This window comes from Quercus robur, chromosome 6, assembly GCF_932294415.1.
Source record: "Quercus robur chromosome 6, dhQueRobu3.1, whole genome shotgun sequence".
Classification (NCBI taxonomy): domain Eukaryota; kingdom Viridiplantae; phylum Streptophyta; class Magnoliopsida; order Fagales; family Fagaceae; genus Quercus; species Quercus robur.
Window position 1 is genome coordinate 31,019,641 of NC_065539.1, and position 21,575 is coordinate 31,041,215.

Consider the following 21,575-nt stretch of genomic DNA (forward strand, 5'->3'; position numbering starts at 1 on the left):
ACCTCGAGGTTCACACTCGTAGAGTCAGCTACAACTGGATCTTTGGACTTCACAAACTTCACTTCTTTAGTGACATTTCCAGTTGAGCTACTTCCTCCGGTATATCCCAGTCCGGATTTGTCTGAGAAGCTCTTTTGAGATGATATAACATCATCAAGCTTCTTGGTGGTGACCCTCTCTATTTTTGCATTTGCTTGAACAACCTCATTCTCAAGGAATCTCACTTTAGTGTAGGCTTCGGACAGCTCACCATTAAGAGTTTCAATCTCGCATTTGGCCTCCCTATACCGGATTAGGAGACTTTTGTAGTCCTCCTCAGCCTTCTTCATCTTTCTCACAGCAGCCTTGGCTACCCTTGTGTATTCACCTGATTTCTCCAAAAGTGAGTTGTAATTTTCTTGAAGAGTTGCTGTGCTTTCTTCTTCTTCAGCTTCAGATTCTTCAGCAATTCCTAGTGAGTCATCCTCACTATGTTCTCCAAAGTCTTGAACAAGCAAATTCAATTCATCCGAAGACTCAAAATGAGCAATAGTCATGAAAGCTGAGTAGTTCCCTTCTCCATCACAGCTCTCTTCAGATTCTGAGTTGGACGAGTCTGAATCACTCAAGGTCGTGGCATACACCTTGCCTTTTGATTTCAAATAGTTAGGACATTCCTTCTTGAAGTGTCCATGCCCGTTGCATTCAAAACAAGTGACACCTTGTGTTGATTGTGATTCTTTTCCATCTTTCCTCTTGAAATCCCTCTTCTCCCTTCCAGAATTTTGGAAATTTCTCTTATCATCAAATTTTCCATTGTTTTTGAATTTCAAAAACTTCTTGAAATTTTTAACAAGATAGGCTACATCCTTGTCCACCATATCTTCTCCCGAAGAGCCTTGATCTTCCACCTTCTCATTGACAGTCTTTAGAGCAAGGGATTTACCCTTCCGTTGATTTGGCAGTGACATCTCATAGGTCTGTAGAGATCTAACCAGCTCCTGTACCTTGATGTCGTCAAGATCCTTGCTCTCTTCAATGGCTGTCACTTTGGCACGGAAGCTTTCCGGCAATGATCGGAGGATCTTCCTGACAATCTTAGAGTCCTCCATCTTCTCCCCCAAGTTAAACTTACTGACAACCACTTCATTTAACTTCCCATAGAACGAGTCGAACGACTCATCCTCACTCATCTTGAGCTCCTCAAACCGAGTGGTCAGCATTTGCAACTTGGTATCTTTCACCTTCTTCGTGCCTTCATAAGTTGTTTCCAGAATCTCCCATGCATCTTTGGCAATAGTAATGTGAGAAATCCTGTGAAATTCATCTGGAGACACACCACAGAAAATAGCATTTAGTGCTTTACTGTTAGCATTAGATGCAGCAAGTGCTGCCTTATCCCATGTGGATTTGGCTACTTCAGGTTTGGTCCAACCCATCTCAACAGCATCCCACACGGATTCATCAATAGAGCATAAAAAGGCTCTCATACGAACCTTCCAAAATGCATAATTACTTCCATCAAAATATGGAGGTGCATTAAGGGATTGAGACCTATCCATCTCAAAAAGAAAGGGAGTCAAGGATCACACAATGGTAATGAAACCAAACAGATGTGTACCCGCTCTGATACCAATTGAAAGTTCAAAAACGTGTACAAAAACACTTTTGAACGTTTAGACCCCCAAAAACCAATTTAATCAACACATGCAATATGTTAAACAACTAGTGTGCGGAAACTTAACATATGCTATAACATGGAATTGATTAAACAACTATCTAAGCCACATCAAAATAAACCACAGCAGATTAATGTAAAGGCAGAGATAGAGAGGAAGGAAGATGCAAACACAGCGATAACACCAGATATGCTATTGAAGAGGAAACCGAAGACCTCGGCGAAAAACCTCTCCGCCGCCCTCCAAGCGGTAATCAATCCACTAGAAAATACAGTTGGGATACAAGGACAGCAATAGACCCTCCAAGCCTAATCTACCCAATGCGCCTAAGCCCTCCAAGCTTCTTGCTCCAACGAGGTTGCGTCGAACCTTTTTCTTTTCTAGCTTTCCGGATTCCGCTACTATACCGTAGCATCAACCAATGAATATTGGCTCCTTCCTAACTGCTTCCCAGAACTCCAAACGTCTGTCTCACAGAGATGATAATGGTGAGAACCAGGTTTGGTATAATGGCCTCTCAAGGATTTGACAATGGAGAGGAAGAGAGTGAGGGTATTTGATGAGACTCTAAGGTAGAGATTGTGGGTGAAACAATCTGGTTTTTCTTTAGGGTTTCTCTCTCAAAATTCTCTCTGGAAGCTCTCTTTCAATCGTGGGTTAAAAGGGTATTTATACTGAAGAGGAGTGGAATGCGAAACGTCAGGTTTTTCCAAAACAGGGGTGGCTCGCGGCTTGACCTCGCGACTTGACTAAGTCGCGAGTTCCAGTCGCGAGTTAACCGTATGGCCAGTTGTCCTGTTTTGTCCTGTAGTGCTCCAGCTAGCATGACTGTTCATCTTCCAGCATACTTGGCACTTGTGCATCTTCTGGCGGGTTGAAGCCGCGAGTCCAGCCACGAGTCCCAGCCGCGACACTCTGTTTTCTTGCACACTCTTGAGCAATCTTCACACTATCTCACTCACTACCCTTACAACAATCCCACCTAAATACAGGGTTACTAAATGCTGAATTACAAGCAAATTTGGCACGGAATAAAGCCAATTAGATGGTTGAATAAATTCAACCTTACACTTAACATGCCTCCTTCGTCTACTAATCTGCTCTGCCTTCACCGCCGCTTGTCTTCCTCCCCACCGCTGCTTGATCTCTTCCCCACTACTAACAACATGCGGTAGAAATGGGTGAGATCATTTTTCTTAACAAAATGAAGTAATGGGATTAAGGAATCCTAATTTGCAAGGGATAGATCTTTTTTTTTTTTTTTTTTTTTTCCTTGGATGATTTGGGAATTTGCTATAGATTTTTTTGTGTTTGGATTTGGAAATTTGTTCTAGAATTGAACCTGGGCTAGAGGCTATTTTTTTGTGGTCTTTGTAGCAATTAATTTATCAAAGGGTTCTGGGGCTGCAAATGACAATCTGCCTTGATTTATCAAAGGGTAAAATTGTGTTTTTAAGAAAACACTGTGGGCAATTTGGAAAATAGCCAATGGCTTTCCAATGGTAATGTTTAAAAGCCCTTTGGATTTTGCCAAAGCAGATCAGAGCTGCCTTGTGTAAAAGTGGAGTTCCTTCACAATTCAAAAACGTAGCTTTTGTGTAAAAGCAGCTTTTAAAATCTTACCAAACGCATATATTATTTATTTGGTTTCAAAAAGTACTTTTTGCCGGAGGAAAGTGTAAACAAACAAGCACTAATATATTTCATTGGTTAATACAACAATATGGTTGAATTTAATTGGGAAATTTAAGATACAACACTTAAATAACTGTATTTAAGTTTTACCCTTTCAAACATAATTTAGATTATTACAACTTTTGCAGAGCTGGGGTATAAAACTTTATTTTTTGAGATCAATTATTCTGCGTTTGTAGTTTGTTAAGGACTCAATGCCACCACATTTCTTCGTTAAATACAACAACAGGGGCCAAACCCCGAAGGATATATTTACAGATACACACAAAGACCTTGTCAAAGATGGCAGTGAATGGCTGAGCAAAACCTAGAATCCTGCTCTGTAGTTGCAGCACTTATTGCAACAGTTGCATTTGCAACATCATCAACCGTTCCTGGTGGCTTCAAGAAGGGTATTGGTGTGCCAACTTTGGAAGGAAAGCCTGCATTCAACATTTTTTTCCATCTCATCACTTGTAGCTCTCTGTTCCTCTGTCACAGCCCTAGTGTTTTTCCTGTCAATTCTCACATCTCGACCAAGAAGAGGATTTTGCTATGGACTTGCCTAGGAAGCTTCTGCTTGGTTTGACATCACTCTTCACGTCTGTAGGATTTTAATAATGTTGATTTTATCTTTCAATGAAATATTTAGTAGTGTTATTCAAAATGGGGATTCTTTTTTGCCAATAAGTTGTTCATTTGAATTGTGGGGCTCCTTAATGTACTTTGTTCAGTGCATGAAGGGATTTCATTCATGACTTATATAGCCGTCTGTACAAGACCTTCCAAAAATGTAAGTTGTTTGGACAGCAAAACTAACTCCTACTCATACTGTACAAATCCCTAATAAGTTCAATGCTCTAAGAGCAAGCTTTTACAGTTAGTACACCTTGATGACAATGATAACGTGTCTCCACAACTTATTAGTGAAGACGTTCAGCAAGCTAGCTACAGAATAAAGTCATCATCAATGACAAGAACATAATAAACACAAAGTTCTGCATCCAAAAAAGAGCATATGTAGCCTGTTCATCTACGGAACCACTACAACGACACCTGTGGTGAAGACTAAAGCCTTCATCCACCCTTACTACCAACAAAGACCACTGAGTGGCCAACCACTGTATCGATTGAGATCCAGAAAAAGAACTTAATATATATATATATATATATATATATATATATATATATATGGGTTGGGTTTAAGTTATACCTGATATAACTCTAAGCAATGTTACACCACTCAATATTTTTTAATTAGATGCAAATATTGATAAATCCACCGTTAGATTACATTATCTTCGTATATTTTTCATGCTTGCAAAATTTCGAAGTGATCAAAAATTAATAGTCACATCATCAATCAATTGTTAAAATTCAAATTTTTGTAATTTAAAATAATGCATAAAAAATGAGTTTATAGATCAAATGATAAATAGAATCCGATTGATATGAAAATTGGCATGCATGTTAAGAACATATGAAACATGTAATTCAACGATTGGATTTTCAAAATATTAATTCAATAACAAGTTATTGAGTGATGTAACATTGCTTAGAATTACACCAGGTGTAACTTGAACCCAACCCTCTAATATATAGAGAGAGAGAGAGATTGGAAATGAAGGAAAATTGTTTGTAGGGAAAACTAAAAAACAACTTAGAGGCAAGGGTCAAGATAGGTATTTAGCAGGGACGGACCCACAGTAGGGCAGAGGGGGGCCATTGCCCCCCTACCCCCCTTCCCAAAAAAAAAAAATATATATATATATATATGCAAGACTTATATATATATGCAAGACTTAATACCAACCCCTACCAATTAAAAAAAAAAAAAAAACTGGTATAAAAAAATTAAGATTTGCACTTAAATATATATTTGTCTCTCTCCCTCTAAAATATTTAGATATTTCCCTACAAGGAAAAATAAAAAATAAAATAAAATAAAATTCATGCCCTTTTAACTATAAAAACAAAATAAAAAAATTAAATATGGACTAAACAAAAATCACTCACAAAATAAGAAACACTTATTTTGTATATTATACTTTGTTAATGTATTTTATAATATGAAATGTTTAAGAAATACTTATTTTGTATGTAGTATTTTGTTGAATATGAAATAGATGTTAGTTTTTATTTTCATAATTTTTTTTTTTTTGGTTTTAAGCTCCCCCAAGGTACGAATTTGGTTCCGTCCCTGGTATTTAGAAATGAATGAGAGTTTGAGATTCAAAAAAATGAGCTAAAAAGTTCTTGTTTAGCCCTCATCCATTACATTTTTTTTGTTATAACAAGAGAATTTGAACCTGAAATGTCTCCATCGAAAACAATAGAAGATACCGTTGAGCTACAAAGCTCTTGGCATATATAGGATACTTGGTTACAAGGAATTGGGAATATTCTTGACAATAACAGCTGGTGAGGGAAACCTCATCCCTAGGACATTTTGACTCTTCCATAAAGGTTATCACAACTGTATATACAATATAATAAACTCCTATAACAAGGTTCAATGGGCTTTTGCGTATAATGCAGTAATGAGAGCTTAGCAATTTTGATAATAGTTTTTTTGAACGTCTCCAACAACGAATTTAGCAAGGCGGTATGGCTTGCAAGTCACCAAAATAATTTGAAAACAAATAAGAACTTTATATTTTGAGCAAGAATATGCCAAAGAACAAATGTCAAGAAATAACCTAATCAGCTCCAGCTTGCAAACGTTTTTAAGTTACGCGACTCAAACTAAAAAACAAGAAGCATATCACAACGTATTCAGTTCTGATAAGCGCAGATAATATAGCCCTCACTAACTTAAATCCCTAGAAGAATGAATCAATAGGCTACAGTCACTCATTTTATTAGGTTATGTTCACCAAATGCTATAGTGCCCGTTTGTTTCAGCTTTTAGGCGCTAAAACGTGCGTTTGTTTAAAAGCTGGACAAAAATTACCGTTTGGTGAAGTAGAAACGCAACTTTTATATAAAAGTTGCGTTTTGGACGAAGGCATAAACGCGCAAGACAATTATGGACCTCTGGAGGTCTATAAACAAAAAGTCGAATGCGCGTTTGAATGGTATCCGTTGGGCTCTGTCGAAAAATACCAAATTACCCTTGATAAATGGCTTCAGTTCTCACGCGGTCCTCATTCGTCTCATCTCATCTCTCTGCTCTGCCCTCTTAATAACAAATTTCCAAATCCAAACACAAAAAAATCTATAACAAATTCCCAAATCAGTTAAGGAAAAAAAAATAATAATAAGCAATCCCTTGCATGGGTGTTACAGACGATGTTCTAAGAGGAAAAAAAAAAAAAAAAAAAAAAAAAAAGGAAGAATGACTGAAGGAGAGCTCTGTGAATCTGTGGAATGTTCAAGGAAAAACAAAGAGTAGAAAAGAGTAAAGGAAAAAAAAAAAAAAAAAAAAAAAGAAAAAAGAAAAAGAGTAAGGGTATATTTTTAGTAAAGGGAGAAAGGAAGTGCTAAGAAAAAAAAAAGGAAGGAGAGCTGGAAAGTTTTGAGTTTGGAGTAAGTGGTAGGTTGCAAAAGAGGAAAGAAGTAAAAAAAGAAAAGTGTTAAGGGTACATGTGTGGAGGAGAAAAAAAAAAGGGAAAAAAAGGAAAAAAAAAAAAGAAAAAAAAAAAAAGAAATGTGGTTTGTGTGTGGAGGACAAAAAAAAGGGAAAATGGTATCACAATATTTTCACAGTTCTTTCAAAATAAATTTTAAGTGGTAGGTTATTATTAGCTAATATTGGTAAAAAAAATAATAATTTTTTTAGAAAGAGAAAAAAATAATTTCAATAGTACGTTCAAATTAAAATCAATATCAATTTTTATCACAATATTTTCACAATACTTTCACAATAAATCTTAAGTGGTAGGTTATTATTAGCTAATATTGGTGAGAAAAAAAAAATTTAGAAAGAGAAAAAAATAATTTTAATAGCACGTTAATATAAAAATCAGTATAAATTTTTATCACAATACTTTCACAATAAATCTTAAGTGGTAGGTTATTATTAGCTAAAATTAGTGAGAAAAAAATAATTTTTTTAGAAAGAGAAAAATTGATTTAAGTATGATGAAGTAATTGATTTAAGTGTGAACCAAACTCACATCCAAAAAAAAAAGTATGAAATAAACTCTCATATATATATTCATTGTCCTTTTTGGTAATTTATCCCTCAAACGGCCACTTTTATAAGTGCTAGCCAACCACTCAGTTTTTTCAAAAAGCACTTTTTAACAGCTTTTACCAAACGCTCAGCTTTTTGAAAATGCACTTTTTCATTATACACTTTTTGAAAACTCCACTTTTTCATTATGCATTTTTACAAAAAGCTGAACCAAACTCACCCATAATCTGTCCCAAAATTTGGGAAAGGGCAAAATAAATCACAAATGAGTTGAAGCCAAAATCAGGTATATCAAACTGCTAAAATGATATAATTCTTTAGGAACTCTATATAATAAGTTTGACCAATTCTAAACTATCTTGTAGATTCTCGATAAGAACCAATTAAACCAAGTGTACTATACATCAGGCAGAAAATTGCTGCTTCTCCAGATCATTTTTCATAGTCTTAAATGTAAGATTAATCTATATGACCACCCCCTTCCAAATTTATTGGCAATGCAAGATATGATAATCTTATAAAATAATGAAATCGCCGACAAAAACTTGTCACAACAAACTTCATCTTTATTACAACTATTATCTACACAGAAACCCAAACTCGTGTGAAACAACTGTTCACGATATAGGAGATTATAGTCAACAGAAATTCTATTCTGAAGCGGCACCTAAAAGCACTAGTATGTGGTCAAAATCACCATTTCTACACTCATAAGCTAGGAAAACAGTATAGCTTCCATCCCGTTATCTCTAGCAAATTATCCAGCAGGCTGCTTCATACATACCTAATGAAAGAAACAACATCAATAACAGGCTCTAGAAGATTTTGATCATCAGGCTTTTTTTGCTTCGAAAGGAACCCAACATCACAGTTTAGATAGCTGCAGAACTTTACATTTCAAGTGCAAAGTATATAGAAAATTCAGAAAGTGGCACCCAAATATCACACTCCCAAGGAATCTATATCTAAAGAATTTCTTTTTTCTCTTTTTTTCCTTGTGGGTTCAGGGTAGTAAAAGAAAACCCCATTTTAAGTCTTTTCATTCTATCAACTTGAACTTTAATTTTCTGTGGCAAGCAACTGCTGGAAATTTGATGAAAATACAATCATATGTACCTCTGGTTGAGTGACATTTATCTTTAATTATTCTTCCCCAATTTATTATTTAGGAACACCACTGCTTAAACAAGGTGATATTATTGTAATTGTGATATTTTAGCCTTGTAGGTGAGGCAGAAAACATTATCATAAGAAGTCACCAAAATAGTCCCTTGAGGCGCACGTAACTGTTTTAAATTTGTTTTAGTTTTAGAAGTGGCAAGATGGCAAAAAGTGTAAAGTGCCACAAGTCCACTCTACACCCCCACACACCCCCCCCCCCCCCCCCCCCCCCCCCAAAAAAAAAAAACTCCTTTCTTTTTTCATTCTTTGGTGGGGGAACGTGATCAGTTTAACTGGAGCTCCATTTAAAGTATCCAAAAGCATCATAATCAAAGCCATCATGTAGGTGTGACATACCTTGTTTAAGTGCTTCCACGTAGTCCTAGAGATGCACTGCGCCAATGTCTTTTCTGTGACATAATCTGCTTATACATAAGCTGGTATCAGCAACCATATTTCAGGGAGCAATAAAATCTTCATGTGGAGCACAAAAAATTCAAAACAAAAATAATTTTTGCTAATGTGAGTGTCCAGATCTCTTCAAATACTTGACTATTCACTTAGATATGTGTAGTCCCCTCCATCTTACATACACCAAGTGTTAACAAGGAGGAATCCCTTGGTGGTGGCCCAAAGATACAAGCTAGGAGTTTTAAACCTAGAACCTTATGGACCTCACGAGGCCTCGACAACCCTAGACCAATCCATTGAGGTTTAAAAAAACAATAGTACAATTGACAAAGTAAGGAGTTGCTCTAAGAAATTTCATATCAAGAAAATATTTTCTTGGATATTTAAGGTAGGGCTTTAAAGTTTAAAAATTGGCTGACAAAATTCTCAGAGAGAACAAATCTTAGGAAAGACATGTCATTTAATTCTTGTGGCCAAGTACCTCAACACCCAGCTGAAAACCTGAAACTCTACGGATAATTGATCCTACAATCTCCCACACAAGCTACAGCAGATTATTGCACCTAGATACTGTATACAGATGATTCAATATATAATGGTAGCCTCTTCACATGCGCTACGGGTGTTCAAAGGCCTTTTTTTTTTTTTTTAAATAAAAAACAATTTTCTTAAGTGGTACCACAAGTAGATAAAGTTTAAGTATAAAACATGTGTCCAAATTTTATGAAATTTGATTTCTTTTTTCTTTTTTTTTTCACTTTTAATTACCTTTTTATTCAATCTTTTGTTTGATAATGTAGCTATATTACGTGGGTATGTGTATCTGGGGTTAGTGAGTGTAGAATTTGGTGGACACTTTAAATTTCCCAATTTTCCTTTGTGTCGTTAATTTGTCTTATTGTTAAATCACTTTTGATGAATTACTGATTTTACAAAGGATATATTTGGTAAACTGTAATAAGCCCTATAATTATAATGTAATAGTTATTCCTATGATTTAACTCTTCAATGCCTTCCAAAAAAAAAAAAAAACTCTTCAATAGTTTGATTATATTTTTATTACAACGAATAGTCATTCCTTATAAATAGATATTCTTTAAAATGAGGAATAATCATTCCATTCTAAAATGACTGTAATAGTTATTCCATAGTAGGTGTAGTAATTTCTAAAATTAATATATTTTCAAATAAATGAACTTTCTATATGCATATAACAATTATGAAAATAAAAAATATCAAAAAATAACCAATTTCTCTCTCAAATTCAAAAAAATTTATTTTTTAGGAAATATAATTATATGAGTAAGATATTTCCTAAAATATATCTTAAGTTTTATTCTAATATTACATCTCACAACCAAACTTATGAAAAAGTTTAGTTATTCCGTTACAACACATTTTATTCCTAGTAGGGGCCGAACTAAGAACCTCTTGTTTTGATACCATTATAAATAACCAATTCTTCCAAAAGTTTAAGTTATTAGGAAGTGTTGAATTTAATTGTTTAACCATAATTCTAAAACTTTCAATTGAAATTTTATCTTTTTTTCTATCATCTTAATTGGCTTGCCCACAGTTGAAAGGCTAAAAGTAAGGAAAAATTGAATTAGAGTGAAAATAGGAGTGAGGGTATCTTATTATTAGTGGGTATTGTGTTTTTCGGGCATTTTAAGATATTTTAATTTACTTTTCTATCCTCATTGTTTGATATTTCTATTTAAGTATTTTTAACTACATAATGGGAGAAATTTTAACCAAATAGAAAAATGGAAACCAAAGAGATTTAGTCTCTTACGTAATAAATATTAATGCCACTAATATAGAAGAATCTGACTGTCGGGAATAATAAGCTAGTATTGCCACTCTAACTATTTGATAAAGAAATAGCCATGAAGTGATTAATGAAAGAAAAATTTTACAACATACCTTAGAGGATGGAGGGGGCAAAGAAGCCTGACGAATGGCTTTTCCAGGCTCTGTTAACTGCCGAATCTCTCGAAGCTGGCTTGCTATATCCTCCAGAAGTTGCAACTGAAAATTTTCCCTTCCCTTGTTCCCCAAACTGAACTTTAGCTTCTCTCTTCCTTCTTGCACAATCCTTAGTCTTTCATGAAGCATCTCAACTTCGTTATCAATTTTTAACCTTTCATAATCAATTGAAGACATTGAATTTCTGCGTAAATCAATTGCAGACATAGAATTCCTCCGTAAATTAGAAACCAAAGTTTTGCCGCGCAAAGGAACTTTTGGAGGCAGTCCACTAGTTAAGTCTGACCTGCTTCTGTTGAAGCCTAGCCCAGTCTCCAACCTACTTAGGGTTAGACTATCATCTAGTCTGTGAAGGTTCGAGGAGGCATTCCTTAAAAGCTGTTCAGTCTTATTTACTCTGACTTCATTAGACATACTAGACTCATCATCAATGACATGAACATCATGAATATGAAGCTCTGTATCAGAAACTGAGTTATGTGAAACTTTGGTTTCCCGTTTTGTTTCTTTTTCAGGCATTTCTGCATAATCAACATTATGTGAAGTAACCTTATCTTCATTACGTGATTCGATTGTCGTTGTTGCCAGTCTTTGGGAGAGAATTATATTATCACTTTGCTCCCGTCCTTCCCCAGCTGGATTATTGCTTTCCACATGCAAATTAAATCCCTGAGTACCTGACTGATTTGATTGTGAGCAAGCCTCTTGTGTTTGCAATTCTCTTTGTTGAGTAAGAGAATTCTCATCCATGGAGACCATACCCTTCTCTTGAAACCCATCACAACTTACAAAATCTGGATGCTTGTCAGTACTTGGATGCCTATGACTACAAATGTCTCCTTTTGAAATGTCAGCATCTTCATCCAATTCTGGATATGGCAATTCTTTACCAAAAGCAATAGTACGATTTTGCAAATCAAAAGATTCCTCATCTCTAGAACTAGTTGTGTTTTTCACCATTTCCTTCTCATGCATGGATGAGCTAATCTGCCGCAGCATTAGCATCGGGTCTTCACTTGAATACAACAAAGATGATATTCCTTGTGTTTTTGTGGCCTCCACGTCAGCATCCAATTGATCATTTCCAAATATCATTTGCCTGCAAGCTTCAACATCCTTCTCTAAAAAGTGTTTTTCCCTTTCTCTCCTCAGTAAGATCTCTTTGAGAATGTTCATTTCCTCAGCATCATATGCAGATTTTTCTTCTATCAGCCTCTGGTATTGCTTAGCTTCCATTCCAATCAATGCCTTCTCTTCTTGTAGACGCAATATCATAGCCATGGTTTCATCTGCTGCAGTAGCAGCAGCACTTCTCTCTTTCTCAAGCTCAAGGTACAGAGCAGCATGAGCAGTGCGCTCTTCTTCAAGTGCTTGTTCCAAGACTCGGATTGTATTTGTCTCATCACTATTGCTCATGAACTCTGCAACAGGTAATGCCTCAACATATTTATTTTCGTCAACAAATTCATTCAATTCAAAACCATGTAAAACTGTTTTGTCTCCAAATTCAAGAACAAAGTTACTCTGCTTCTTCTAGGAAGCTTCAAGCCCCATTGAGCATCTACTAAGGGCTACATTCTCTTTTTCATATGCAATATGTGCATTGTGTAAGAAAATTAGTCAATTAGAATGGAAAATGTGGCAACTTCATTTTACTCTAGACGACAAAGATGTTCGGTGATAGATTCATCAAATAGGCTCATTTGAAAATGAAGTCTTCTTCTTACTTTCGTTGTTATAAATTTAGATATAATCTTATGCTTAATTAAACAGCAGATCGTTTAAAATAGGATGTTTTAAAATGTCACAATAATATATTAACGATCATTTTACTACATGGGCATCTCCTGCATTCATTAAACAGCATTTGTTATTAAAAAATAAAAACACACAGGTAAATCATAAAACTTGTAGAATCTAGTATTATTGTTTAAAATAAAAGTTGATTATAGCAAAGTAACATTAACATGAAAGACCATCACCTCCAGAATTAACAGGAACAGAGGTGCCTTCTTCAGTAATCTGAATCCCTATTTTACCAACACTAGAAGGAGTCTGAGTTGCATCCAAAGAAAAAGGCGAAGACTTGCCACAGTCAACAGCCTTTCCTTTGTGCCGGTGGCGAAGAGCAAGTCTCTTCCTCTGAACACCTCCCTTAAAATGAAACCTCCCTTGTTCCCCAGCTGGAGAGGTACCAAACACAGAAGCAGCTTCATTATTATTCCCTTCCACCAGACTTCTTCCCCCAGTAGATGATGCTTCACCGACATGCCTCTTCTTGTGATTCCTCTTGGGGTGTTCAGGATCAGAATCAGTATCAGCCCATATTGAATTGAAAGGAAATTTGTGCTTCACCAACAACAGAACCGAAGCGGTTTTCTCAGGTGGCCACTCCACTAATGCTCTTTGTCTAATGGGGTCCCCAGGCAGACACAATCCGAACAAACCCAGAAATTTGGAGGCCAAATAAGCAATTGTTGATGCAAATAGCAAGAAAAAGGCTATACCCAGATCAAGAAATGCACCCACTAGTCCACCGAACGTCCAACAATGTATTATTGCATCGCAACTCATTTTCTCTCACTATTATTATTATTATATAATAACATATATACAATCCCACAAACCAATTTTATTGAACGCTCTCTCTCTCTCTCTTCAGTAATCAATTGCACAGAGATATATCTGAAAAAAAACAAACCATTTTCTTTATTTAACAATAAAATTGAAGCTTTGTTTATTTGGTTACTAATAAAGAAATGAAACTGGAAAGTGTTTTACATAATACTATTTTACTAAGGTGGTATGGGTCATACTCGTAATATAATATGAAGTCGAAAAAAATAATTGAGATGTGACAGAAGAAAAGGAATGAGAAAAAAAACAAATACCAGTGGCGGTGGAGAAATTGGAAATGGATTGAGGTTGAGGAAGGTGAGATTGATTTTACTCTTCCTACCCTATATCTTCTTCTTCTTCGGTGCTAACAGCCAACTCTCCACGAAAAAAAAATAAAAAAGTGGATTTCGATTTAAAACTAAAATGCCCCGATATTATCGTGACGAAAGCTGTTTACGTTTCCCAATACCAATACAGATACGATTCTCTAGCCATAATAGTCAAATGCAAAAATAGTCAAATACCATGTTTTGACAAAATTTATAATAAATTAGTACTGTTTTAAAAATACATAGCAATTTATCATTTTTTTAATAAAAAAAGTATAAGAAAAACAAAATACTCGATTTAAGTGAAATTGAGTATTGTCTCAATTTCCCTACATTAGTTTTTTTTTTTTTTTTTGGCACATTTTCTATGTTAGCATTGTCACACTCACAACTCACCTAGGAACTCGAGTTCACTAAACTCGAATACTATTTAGAACTCGATTTTAGGAAACTCGAGTACTAAAAAAGTGGTACACTGTTATATATTTCTGAAACAATGCTAGTTTATCACAAATTTTACCAAAACGTAATATTTGCCTATTTTCTCCCGATTCTCTCTCATCACCTCAATTCTTTATTTTACCTATTTTGGGCAAAATGTAAAATCACCCCTGCCCCTGCCTTCATTCTGCAGAGGCTGAAGAATTGGTCAAATTACTCCTTTCTTTTTTTAATCTTAATTAGTTTCCTTAACTATAATAATAATTCACATAATGTTTACTTATAAAAAAAAACTATAATAATAATTGACTACTAAAAAGTAAAAACAGGGATGTGTTGTACATGTATTATTATTTTAAAATTAGTTTTATTTTTTATATACTAAGGTAGACAATTCTTAAATCTCTAATATCACATGTCAATACTCAATATAATAATACAAAATTAATAATATAGTGGTCAATTTGCAACTGACCTAAACCTAGACATGGCAAAACGGGCGGGGTGGGTTCGGGTTGGGTCAATCGGGTTGTGGGTCAAACGGGTCACGGGTCATTTTAAGCAGGTTAAAAAGGGGTTCGGGTCAATTGAGTTGTGGGTCGGGTCGGGTTGACCCGTATTTTTCACATAATTTTTTTTTTTTTTTTTTTATAAAGAAAACAACAAGTATTTGCTATTTGGAAAAGCTATGCAACAAATTACTTAATGTAAAATGCATTATTTTGAATTCAACACTTATATTAAAAATGAACTCAATTAAACTTATTAATACTTATTCAATAATTTTAAAATTATACAAATCCTAACATTGCTATCTAAAACAAAATAATACAAAGATAAGTAAAACAAATACATAAGTTTTATTTCTGCATAATATCAACATTCCAAAATATAAAACAAAATTACAAATGACTTATTGGATAACTCATTTGATAAAGAATAAAAACATATAAGAAATTTACAATCTTGAAAATTAATTTTATAATTTATTATCAACTGTGGCTGGCACTCTATTTCAATTGAGATATAAATTAAAGTTTGATTGCTTACTTATTTATACATGGTCTCTTTTATGAATATCATATCATTGTTAAGCAACGCACAGTCTAGGAAATATCATAATTTTTTTTGAAAAGTCGTTTATTTTGGACATAAATTATTTAAAAAATAGGTCTAAGCATTCATAATTTATGCTAATTTGATACTTTAGCTTCACTATTTTCACACTAGTGAATATTTCTCACACATGTCTATAATTTTAAATCTATGTTTTTAACTCTACTGTAACTAGATTATCTTGGCATGTACTTTACTATTTGATATCTAAAAATCTTTACTCATTACAGAATGCTCAACCATTTATCTTTCAATTAATTTACATACAGTTATGTAAATATATCAATTGTTTCCTTAAAGCTCACAATAAACAATTAAACCAATGTTGTCTTAATTTTACTATTTTTTTTACCAAAATTTTTTTTTTTAAAAATGGTTCGGGTCGGGTCACGGGTTAACCTGTTTTTGCTTCGGGTTAAAAAAATCAAGTTCGGGTCGGGTCAGGTCAGAAAATTCTAACACGTTTTGCCATGTCTACCTAAACCCCGAGGGGTCTTCTTTTTACACTTTAGCTTTTAAAGGCCAATTAATTAAAACTTCTATCTATTCCATTTAACATTTAATTTTATTATTTTAATCATCCGGCTTCCTCTTTCCATCACTTTTTTTTTTTTTTTGGCTGAAAGGAGAAAATTATATTAAGTTAAACTTCGAGAACAGGTATAAAGAAATTCCTTTAAATAACTTTCTAATTTTTATTAAATTAATAACTTTCATAAAGGAGCTGAATGAAACCAAAGTTTCACGTTCAGTTTTGAATTAGAGATGTTAAAAATGATGACTCAACGTCGACTATAACCCCTAGCCTTCCAAGCTAATGATGTGGGTTCAATTCTCGCTACCCACTTATGTCTCTATATTATATATATATATATATAAATATATATATATATATATATATTAATTTATTCTCTATATTTCTAAAATTCTATATTATATTTAGAATATGCTTAAATATTTAGAACATGCTTAAATATTTAGAATATGTTCAAAAGTAAAAGTTATATTTTTTTATCTATTATAAAATAATATATTATTTAAATTCTATATTAAATAATCTCTAATATAGAGGATCTAATTATAATTATTCATGTAATGAATCTAATTTAATGTAATTATTTATGATATCTATCTAGTGTGATGTATGGAATATATAACAAGGGTATTTCTATTGATTGGTCATGTCATATAGGCTCGAGTCGGGCATCCAATTACTTCGATTTGAATTATCCGGAGGATGCCTTATATCAAAAAGATAGACAATCAAACCTATTTCTCAATTCAATAGAAGCCCAAAGAGATGAATAGGGTCCTAAATAACGAGAGAGATGTAAAAGGCAAGTCCAATTATGCCTATTCCTAATCCTAAATGGAATGTAACAACGTAGGGATCCATATGTAAACATAGTATCTATTTAGATACACTCGAATAACCCCTTCTCATAATTCAAATGTATATAACCTAACCCTATCCCGGTATGTCCTGGTATGGAATGAACTTAGTTCAAGATCCCTTTTAACCTAACTGGAATATTTGTAGATCTATTCCACTCAAAATGGGAATGGGCTAGGGTTATGAACTTATAATCATGGAATCGACTTGATCATCAAATTAGCTGTGGAATAAGGGTCGCAACCTCAAAGTGGAGATGCTTACCATGAGTGAGTATAGCATACATGTGCTGGTTAAGGTACCTTCTCAATCCCATAATTTTCTTCTCACTGCTATTTATGCTTCTCCTAATTTTAATAAGAGGAAAATGTTATGGGAATATTTAAAAAATCTAGCTCCATCGGTTAATTTACCTTGGGTTTTATTAGGAGATTTTAATGAAATGCTTGCTGAGGATAAAAAAATGGGAGGTTTACCTTTAAATAGAAATAGAATTTCAGCTTTTTAGAGAGTGTATTAATCAATGTGGGTTGATGGATTTAGGTTTTCATGGACCCCGATTTATGTGGACAAAAGAAATCTGATTTGGTATCGTAATATAAAAGAACATTTAGATAGAGGTCTAGGAAATGCGGAATGGAAAATTCATTTCCCCACATTGGAAATTCATCATCTTCCTCGTACTAAATCTGACCATTTCCCCATATTGCTAGATACTGATCCCTCGAATTGTAGATTGCCTAAGCCTTTTAAATTCAAGCAAATGTGGCTCACAGACCCCTCCTTCTCACACCTTGTGAAATAGAGTTGGACTTCCTCGAAAGCTATCCCGTCCTCCTCCTCTTCCTTATCTACATTTCCACAACGCCTAAAATTGTTAACAAGTAGTAGTATCGATTGGAATAAAAATATCTTTGGAAATTTATTTTAGCGAAAGAATCATCTTTTAGCCAAGCTTCAAGGTATCCAAGTGGCTTTATCAAGCAAATCATCTACCTTTTTATTTTCTTTAGAACAACAACTTTTCTAGAAATACAATGATACCCTTCACCAAGAATATTTGTTTTGGAAACTTAAATCTAGAATCTTGTGGTTAAATTATGGTGACGCTAATGCAAAATTCTTTCACCTAAAAATGTTACAGAATCAAAGCCAGTCTCGTATTGTCAACCTTAAAGATGGAATTGGGATATGGATGTCAAGCGAAGAATTAACACTACATATTCGAGACGCATTTAAAACGTTGTTTACATCCACCTCGTCTCATCATAGATCTAAAGCCTCCTTAGGTCAGCAACATAGTCAAAATAGTCCTTTCTTATTGCATTACCAATGGCTCACTAGCATTCCCCAACCTGAGGAGATAGCTAGGAACATGTTCTCTCTTCCTCCCTTGAAGGCCCCCGGGCTGGATGGATATCATGCAGTTTTTTTCCAAAAAGGTTGGCATATAGTAGGCTCGAGTGTGATTTAGGTCATTCAAGAAAATTTTGAAAATATGATGATCCCGGTAGATTGGGGTCTCACCAATCTCATACTTATCCCGAAGGTGTCCCACCTGGAGATGATCACTCAATTTCGGCCAATGTGTTTATGCAATACTTTATATAATTTGGTCTCTAAAATTATCCTTAAAATACTCAAACCCTATATTGCAAATATTATTAATCCTTGTCAGGCAGGGTTTGTCTCGGGTAGTAGAACTAGTGACAATATTATTTTGGTTCAAGAGATTATTAGTATGTTGGTCTGTAGAGGCAGACAAAGGGGTTATGTAGCTCTAAAGCTTGATCTGGATAAAGCCTATGATCACCTAGAATGGTCATTTTATCCAAGAATCGCTTGAGTTCTTCCAAGTCCTGCCAACATTAATTTCACTTATTATGAACATGGTCTCCTCTACTTGATATTCTATTCAGTGGAATGGATCTCCACTTTCGAAAGTGATCCCTAGTAGGTGAGTGCATCAAGGAGATCCTTTATCCCCGTATCTCTTTATTTTGTGTTTAGAACGCCTCTCCATTCTGCTGGAAGTGGCGGTAAGGGACAATACGATCCATCCCATTGTGTTCAGAGGGCAAATTCGGATATCACATTTATTCTTTGCAGATGATATATTTCTCTTCACCAAAGCCAAGTTAACGGTATACCAGAACCTTAGAAACATTTTACAGAAATTTTGCTAGTGCTCGGGCCAAATTATTAGTACTCATAAATCACGTATTTGGTTCTCACCTAATACCCCTCGAAGAACGAAGGATTTGATTGCAGGAACATTTGATATCCCAACCACGATGCAAATAGGAACCTATTTAGGAACCCCTATTTTTTCCACATGCCATATGGCCAACGCATACCAATATCTTGTCGATAAAATCCAAAAGAAAATTCAAGGTTGGCAAGCCAAATATCTGTCTATGGCCGGTCATGTCACATTGAGCAAATCCTCGACAGCTTCCATTCCCCTCTGTGCTATGCAAACAACGCTACTCCCGCAGAAAGTAAGCCGAAATTTAGATAAAATTAATTGCCAATTCTTATGGGGAGATACAACACAGCATAAAAGTTGACATACTATTAGCTGGGATACTATCGTGTCCCCGTAGGTGGCCAGGGGACTAAGCTTAAAAATGAGTCGACACATGAATATGGCTATGCTTATGAATCAGGCTTGGAGACATCAACAACAGCCAAATATGTTATGGGCACAAGTTTTAAAAGCCAAATATTTTCCCCACATGAACCTTTTTCAAAGTGTTAGGACTCCTCAAGGGTCCCACATTTGGAAAGCCCTACATGAAGGAATACAATGGTTACGACGAGGGATGAGATGGATCCTAGGGGATGGTCAAACTATTCAGGTATGGGAGGATCATTGGATCCCTAAGGGCTCGTTGCAGAGTCATATTGTAGGGCCATTAATGCCAAATGAGGTGCAACGATTAGTGTGCTCTTTGCAAAACAATCATGCTTGGACATTAGATTTCCTTCAAGTCCTCTTCCCTGTGCAACTCAAGCAACTTATTAAAGGTATCCCTGTGGTGCAACTTACTAGGATATTTGATTTCTTTGTGTGGCCTCACAATAATGGTATCTGCTCGATTAGGTCAGCCTTGGAATATTTATACCAACAAGCTAAGGTCCCTATAAATAAACAATTGTGGAATTGGATCTGGAAGCTCCATTGTCACTAAAAAATCCAAGTTTTTCGTTTGGAAAGTTATGCGAAATCAGGTTCCTACAAGGCAGCATTTAGCCTTTTGTCATCCAAATGAGAATAATATATGTCCTAGATGTAACTCTCCTGATGGGATCATTCCCCGGGCATCTTGCCATTATCTTTTTTTCAAACACCCTTACAATCCTGGCTACAAACCAATGCCATTTCCAATTGAGTCATACTTGCACCAGCAACTTCCTTGGAATATATACTTTCCATTCCTATGTTGGCATTTATGGTTATCTAGAAACGAGCATATTTTTAAAAACCAATCTAGATCCTAGCATGGAATTGCCCACAAAACGATTCAAGTTGCGATCGAATTCTTTTACTTGGCCAGCCCTTTTAAACCCGTTAGGAATAGTATTCCTCAAACTATCAAGTGGATTGCCCTAGTTGACCCATTCACTAAGCTAAACACGAATGGTAGTGCTTTAGACAACCTAAATAGGGCCGGGGCAGGGGGTCTGCTACGAGATTGCTTAGGTTTATGGATATCAGGATTTTCTTTAAGTATGGGTATTACTACTAACAATATGGCCGAATTGGGAGCTATGCATCAAGGTCTCATGTTGGCGTGGGTAGGAATGGCAACAAGTCGGGTTCAGGCCAGGTTTCTTTATACTCGAACCCGACCTGCAGGCCTATGCCTGTTACCTGAACCTGGCTCGTTTAATAAACGGGTTTTTTTTGTTGCACCCAAACTCGCCCCATCGGAGCTCGCAAGGCCCGTGGGCCCCAGCTCAAAATCACAAACAATGAAATTGATACAAACCCAAAATCACAAATCATCACAGAACAATATTATCTTGGCATCCAAACGGATGCCAAGATCTAACAAACCAATCTGTACCAAAAAAAAAAAAAAAAAATCCAACAAATCCCAAGAATTTTACAAATCTAGAAATAAAATTAGCAAATCTGAAAGTCCCACCAACAAAACACCAAAAAAAAAAAAAAAAAACCAACAAATTTGGCTCACAAAAACAAAACCCAAACCCAAATTTTGCTCACAAAAACATGAGAAGAGAAAAAAACCCAAACCCATCCAGTTGTGGGTCTGTAACAGGTGAAGGGTAGTTCACGGTACTTGTATGAGATTTTCGTGATTGTTGAGAGTTTCGACTTGCCGGCGAGGTGCTTGATGCTTGATTATGGCTAGGCTTGTCGGCAAGGATTTTCTTGGTCCCTTGAGGGAGGGCTTGGGGCTTGATTGTTGAGTTAAGATTGAAAGTGGAAACTGGAAACTGAGTAAGGTTGAGGCGTGAGAGGGGTGGCTGCTGAATCAAAGAGTGAGGTTTAGAATGAGAATGAGACTTAGGGTTAGATATAAGGTAATATATATAGTTAGGTTTTTTGGTAAATTTAGCTAAACTAAGTGGGTCGGGTCTGAGTCCGGGTTTGGGCCAAGTATTGGAAAAACCTG

General features: G+C 35.2%; 1 protein-coding gene and 1 long non-coding RNA gene across 2 annotated transcripts; one reads left to right on the forward strand and one right to left on the reverse strand.

The window, feature by feature from the left end:
* Positions 1-2,728: 2,728 nt before the first annotated feature.
* Positions 2,729-4,215, forward strand: LOC126689689 (uncharacterized). Its single transcript, XR_007644580.1, has 2 exons — positions 2,729-2,839; positions 3,533-4,215. It is a non-coding gene; the product is annotated as an uncharacterized LOC126689689 (long non-coding RNA).
* A 3,742-nt stretch (positions 4,216-7,957) lies between these two features.
* Positions 7,958-14,079, reverse strand: LOC126688424 (uncharacterized). The gene is made up of 5 exons (XM_050383108.1): positions 13,923-14,079; positions 13,014-13,716; positions 10,969-12,452; positions 8,989-9,053; positions 7,958-8,254 (listed from the first exon to the last, which is right to left on the reverse strand). Exons 2-4 carry the CDS (start codon positions 13,603-13,605, stop codon positions 8,994-8,996), a joined length of 2,136 nt encoding a protein of 711 aa, XP_050239065.1. The 5' UTR covers positions 13,606-13,716; positions 13,923-14,079; the 3' UTR covers positions 7,958-8,254; positions 8,989-8,993.
* Positions 14,080-21,575: the final 7,496 nt, after the last annotated feature.

Coding starts and splice junctions, on each gene's coding strand:
- LOC126688424 (XM_050383108.1), bottom strand. CDS start 13,605: ATGAGTTGCGATGCAATAATACATTGTTGGACGTTCGGTGGACTAGTG. Junction 12,453..13,013: donor TGTTCCTGTTAATTCTGGAG/GTGATGGTCTTT, acceptor TACCTGTTGCAG/AGTTCATGAGCAATAGTGAT. Junction 9,054..10,968: donor TGCCCCCTCCATCCTCTAAG/GTATGTTGTAAA, acceptor ATGTATAAGCAG/ATTATGTCACAGAAAAGACA.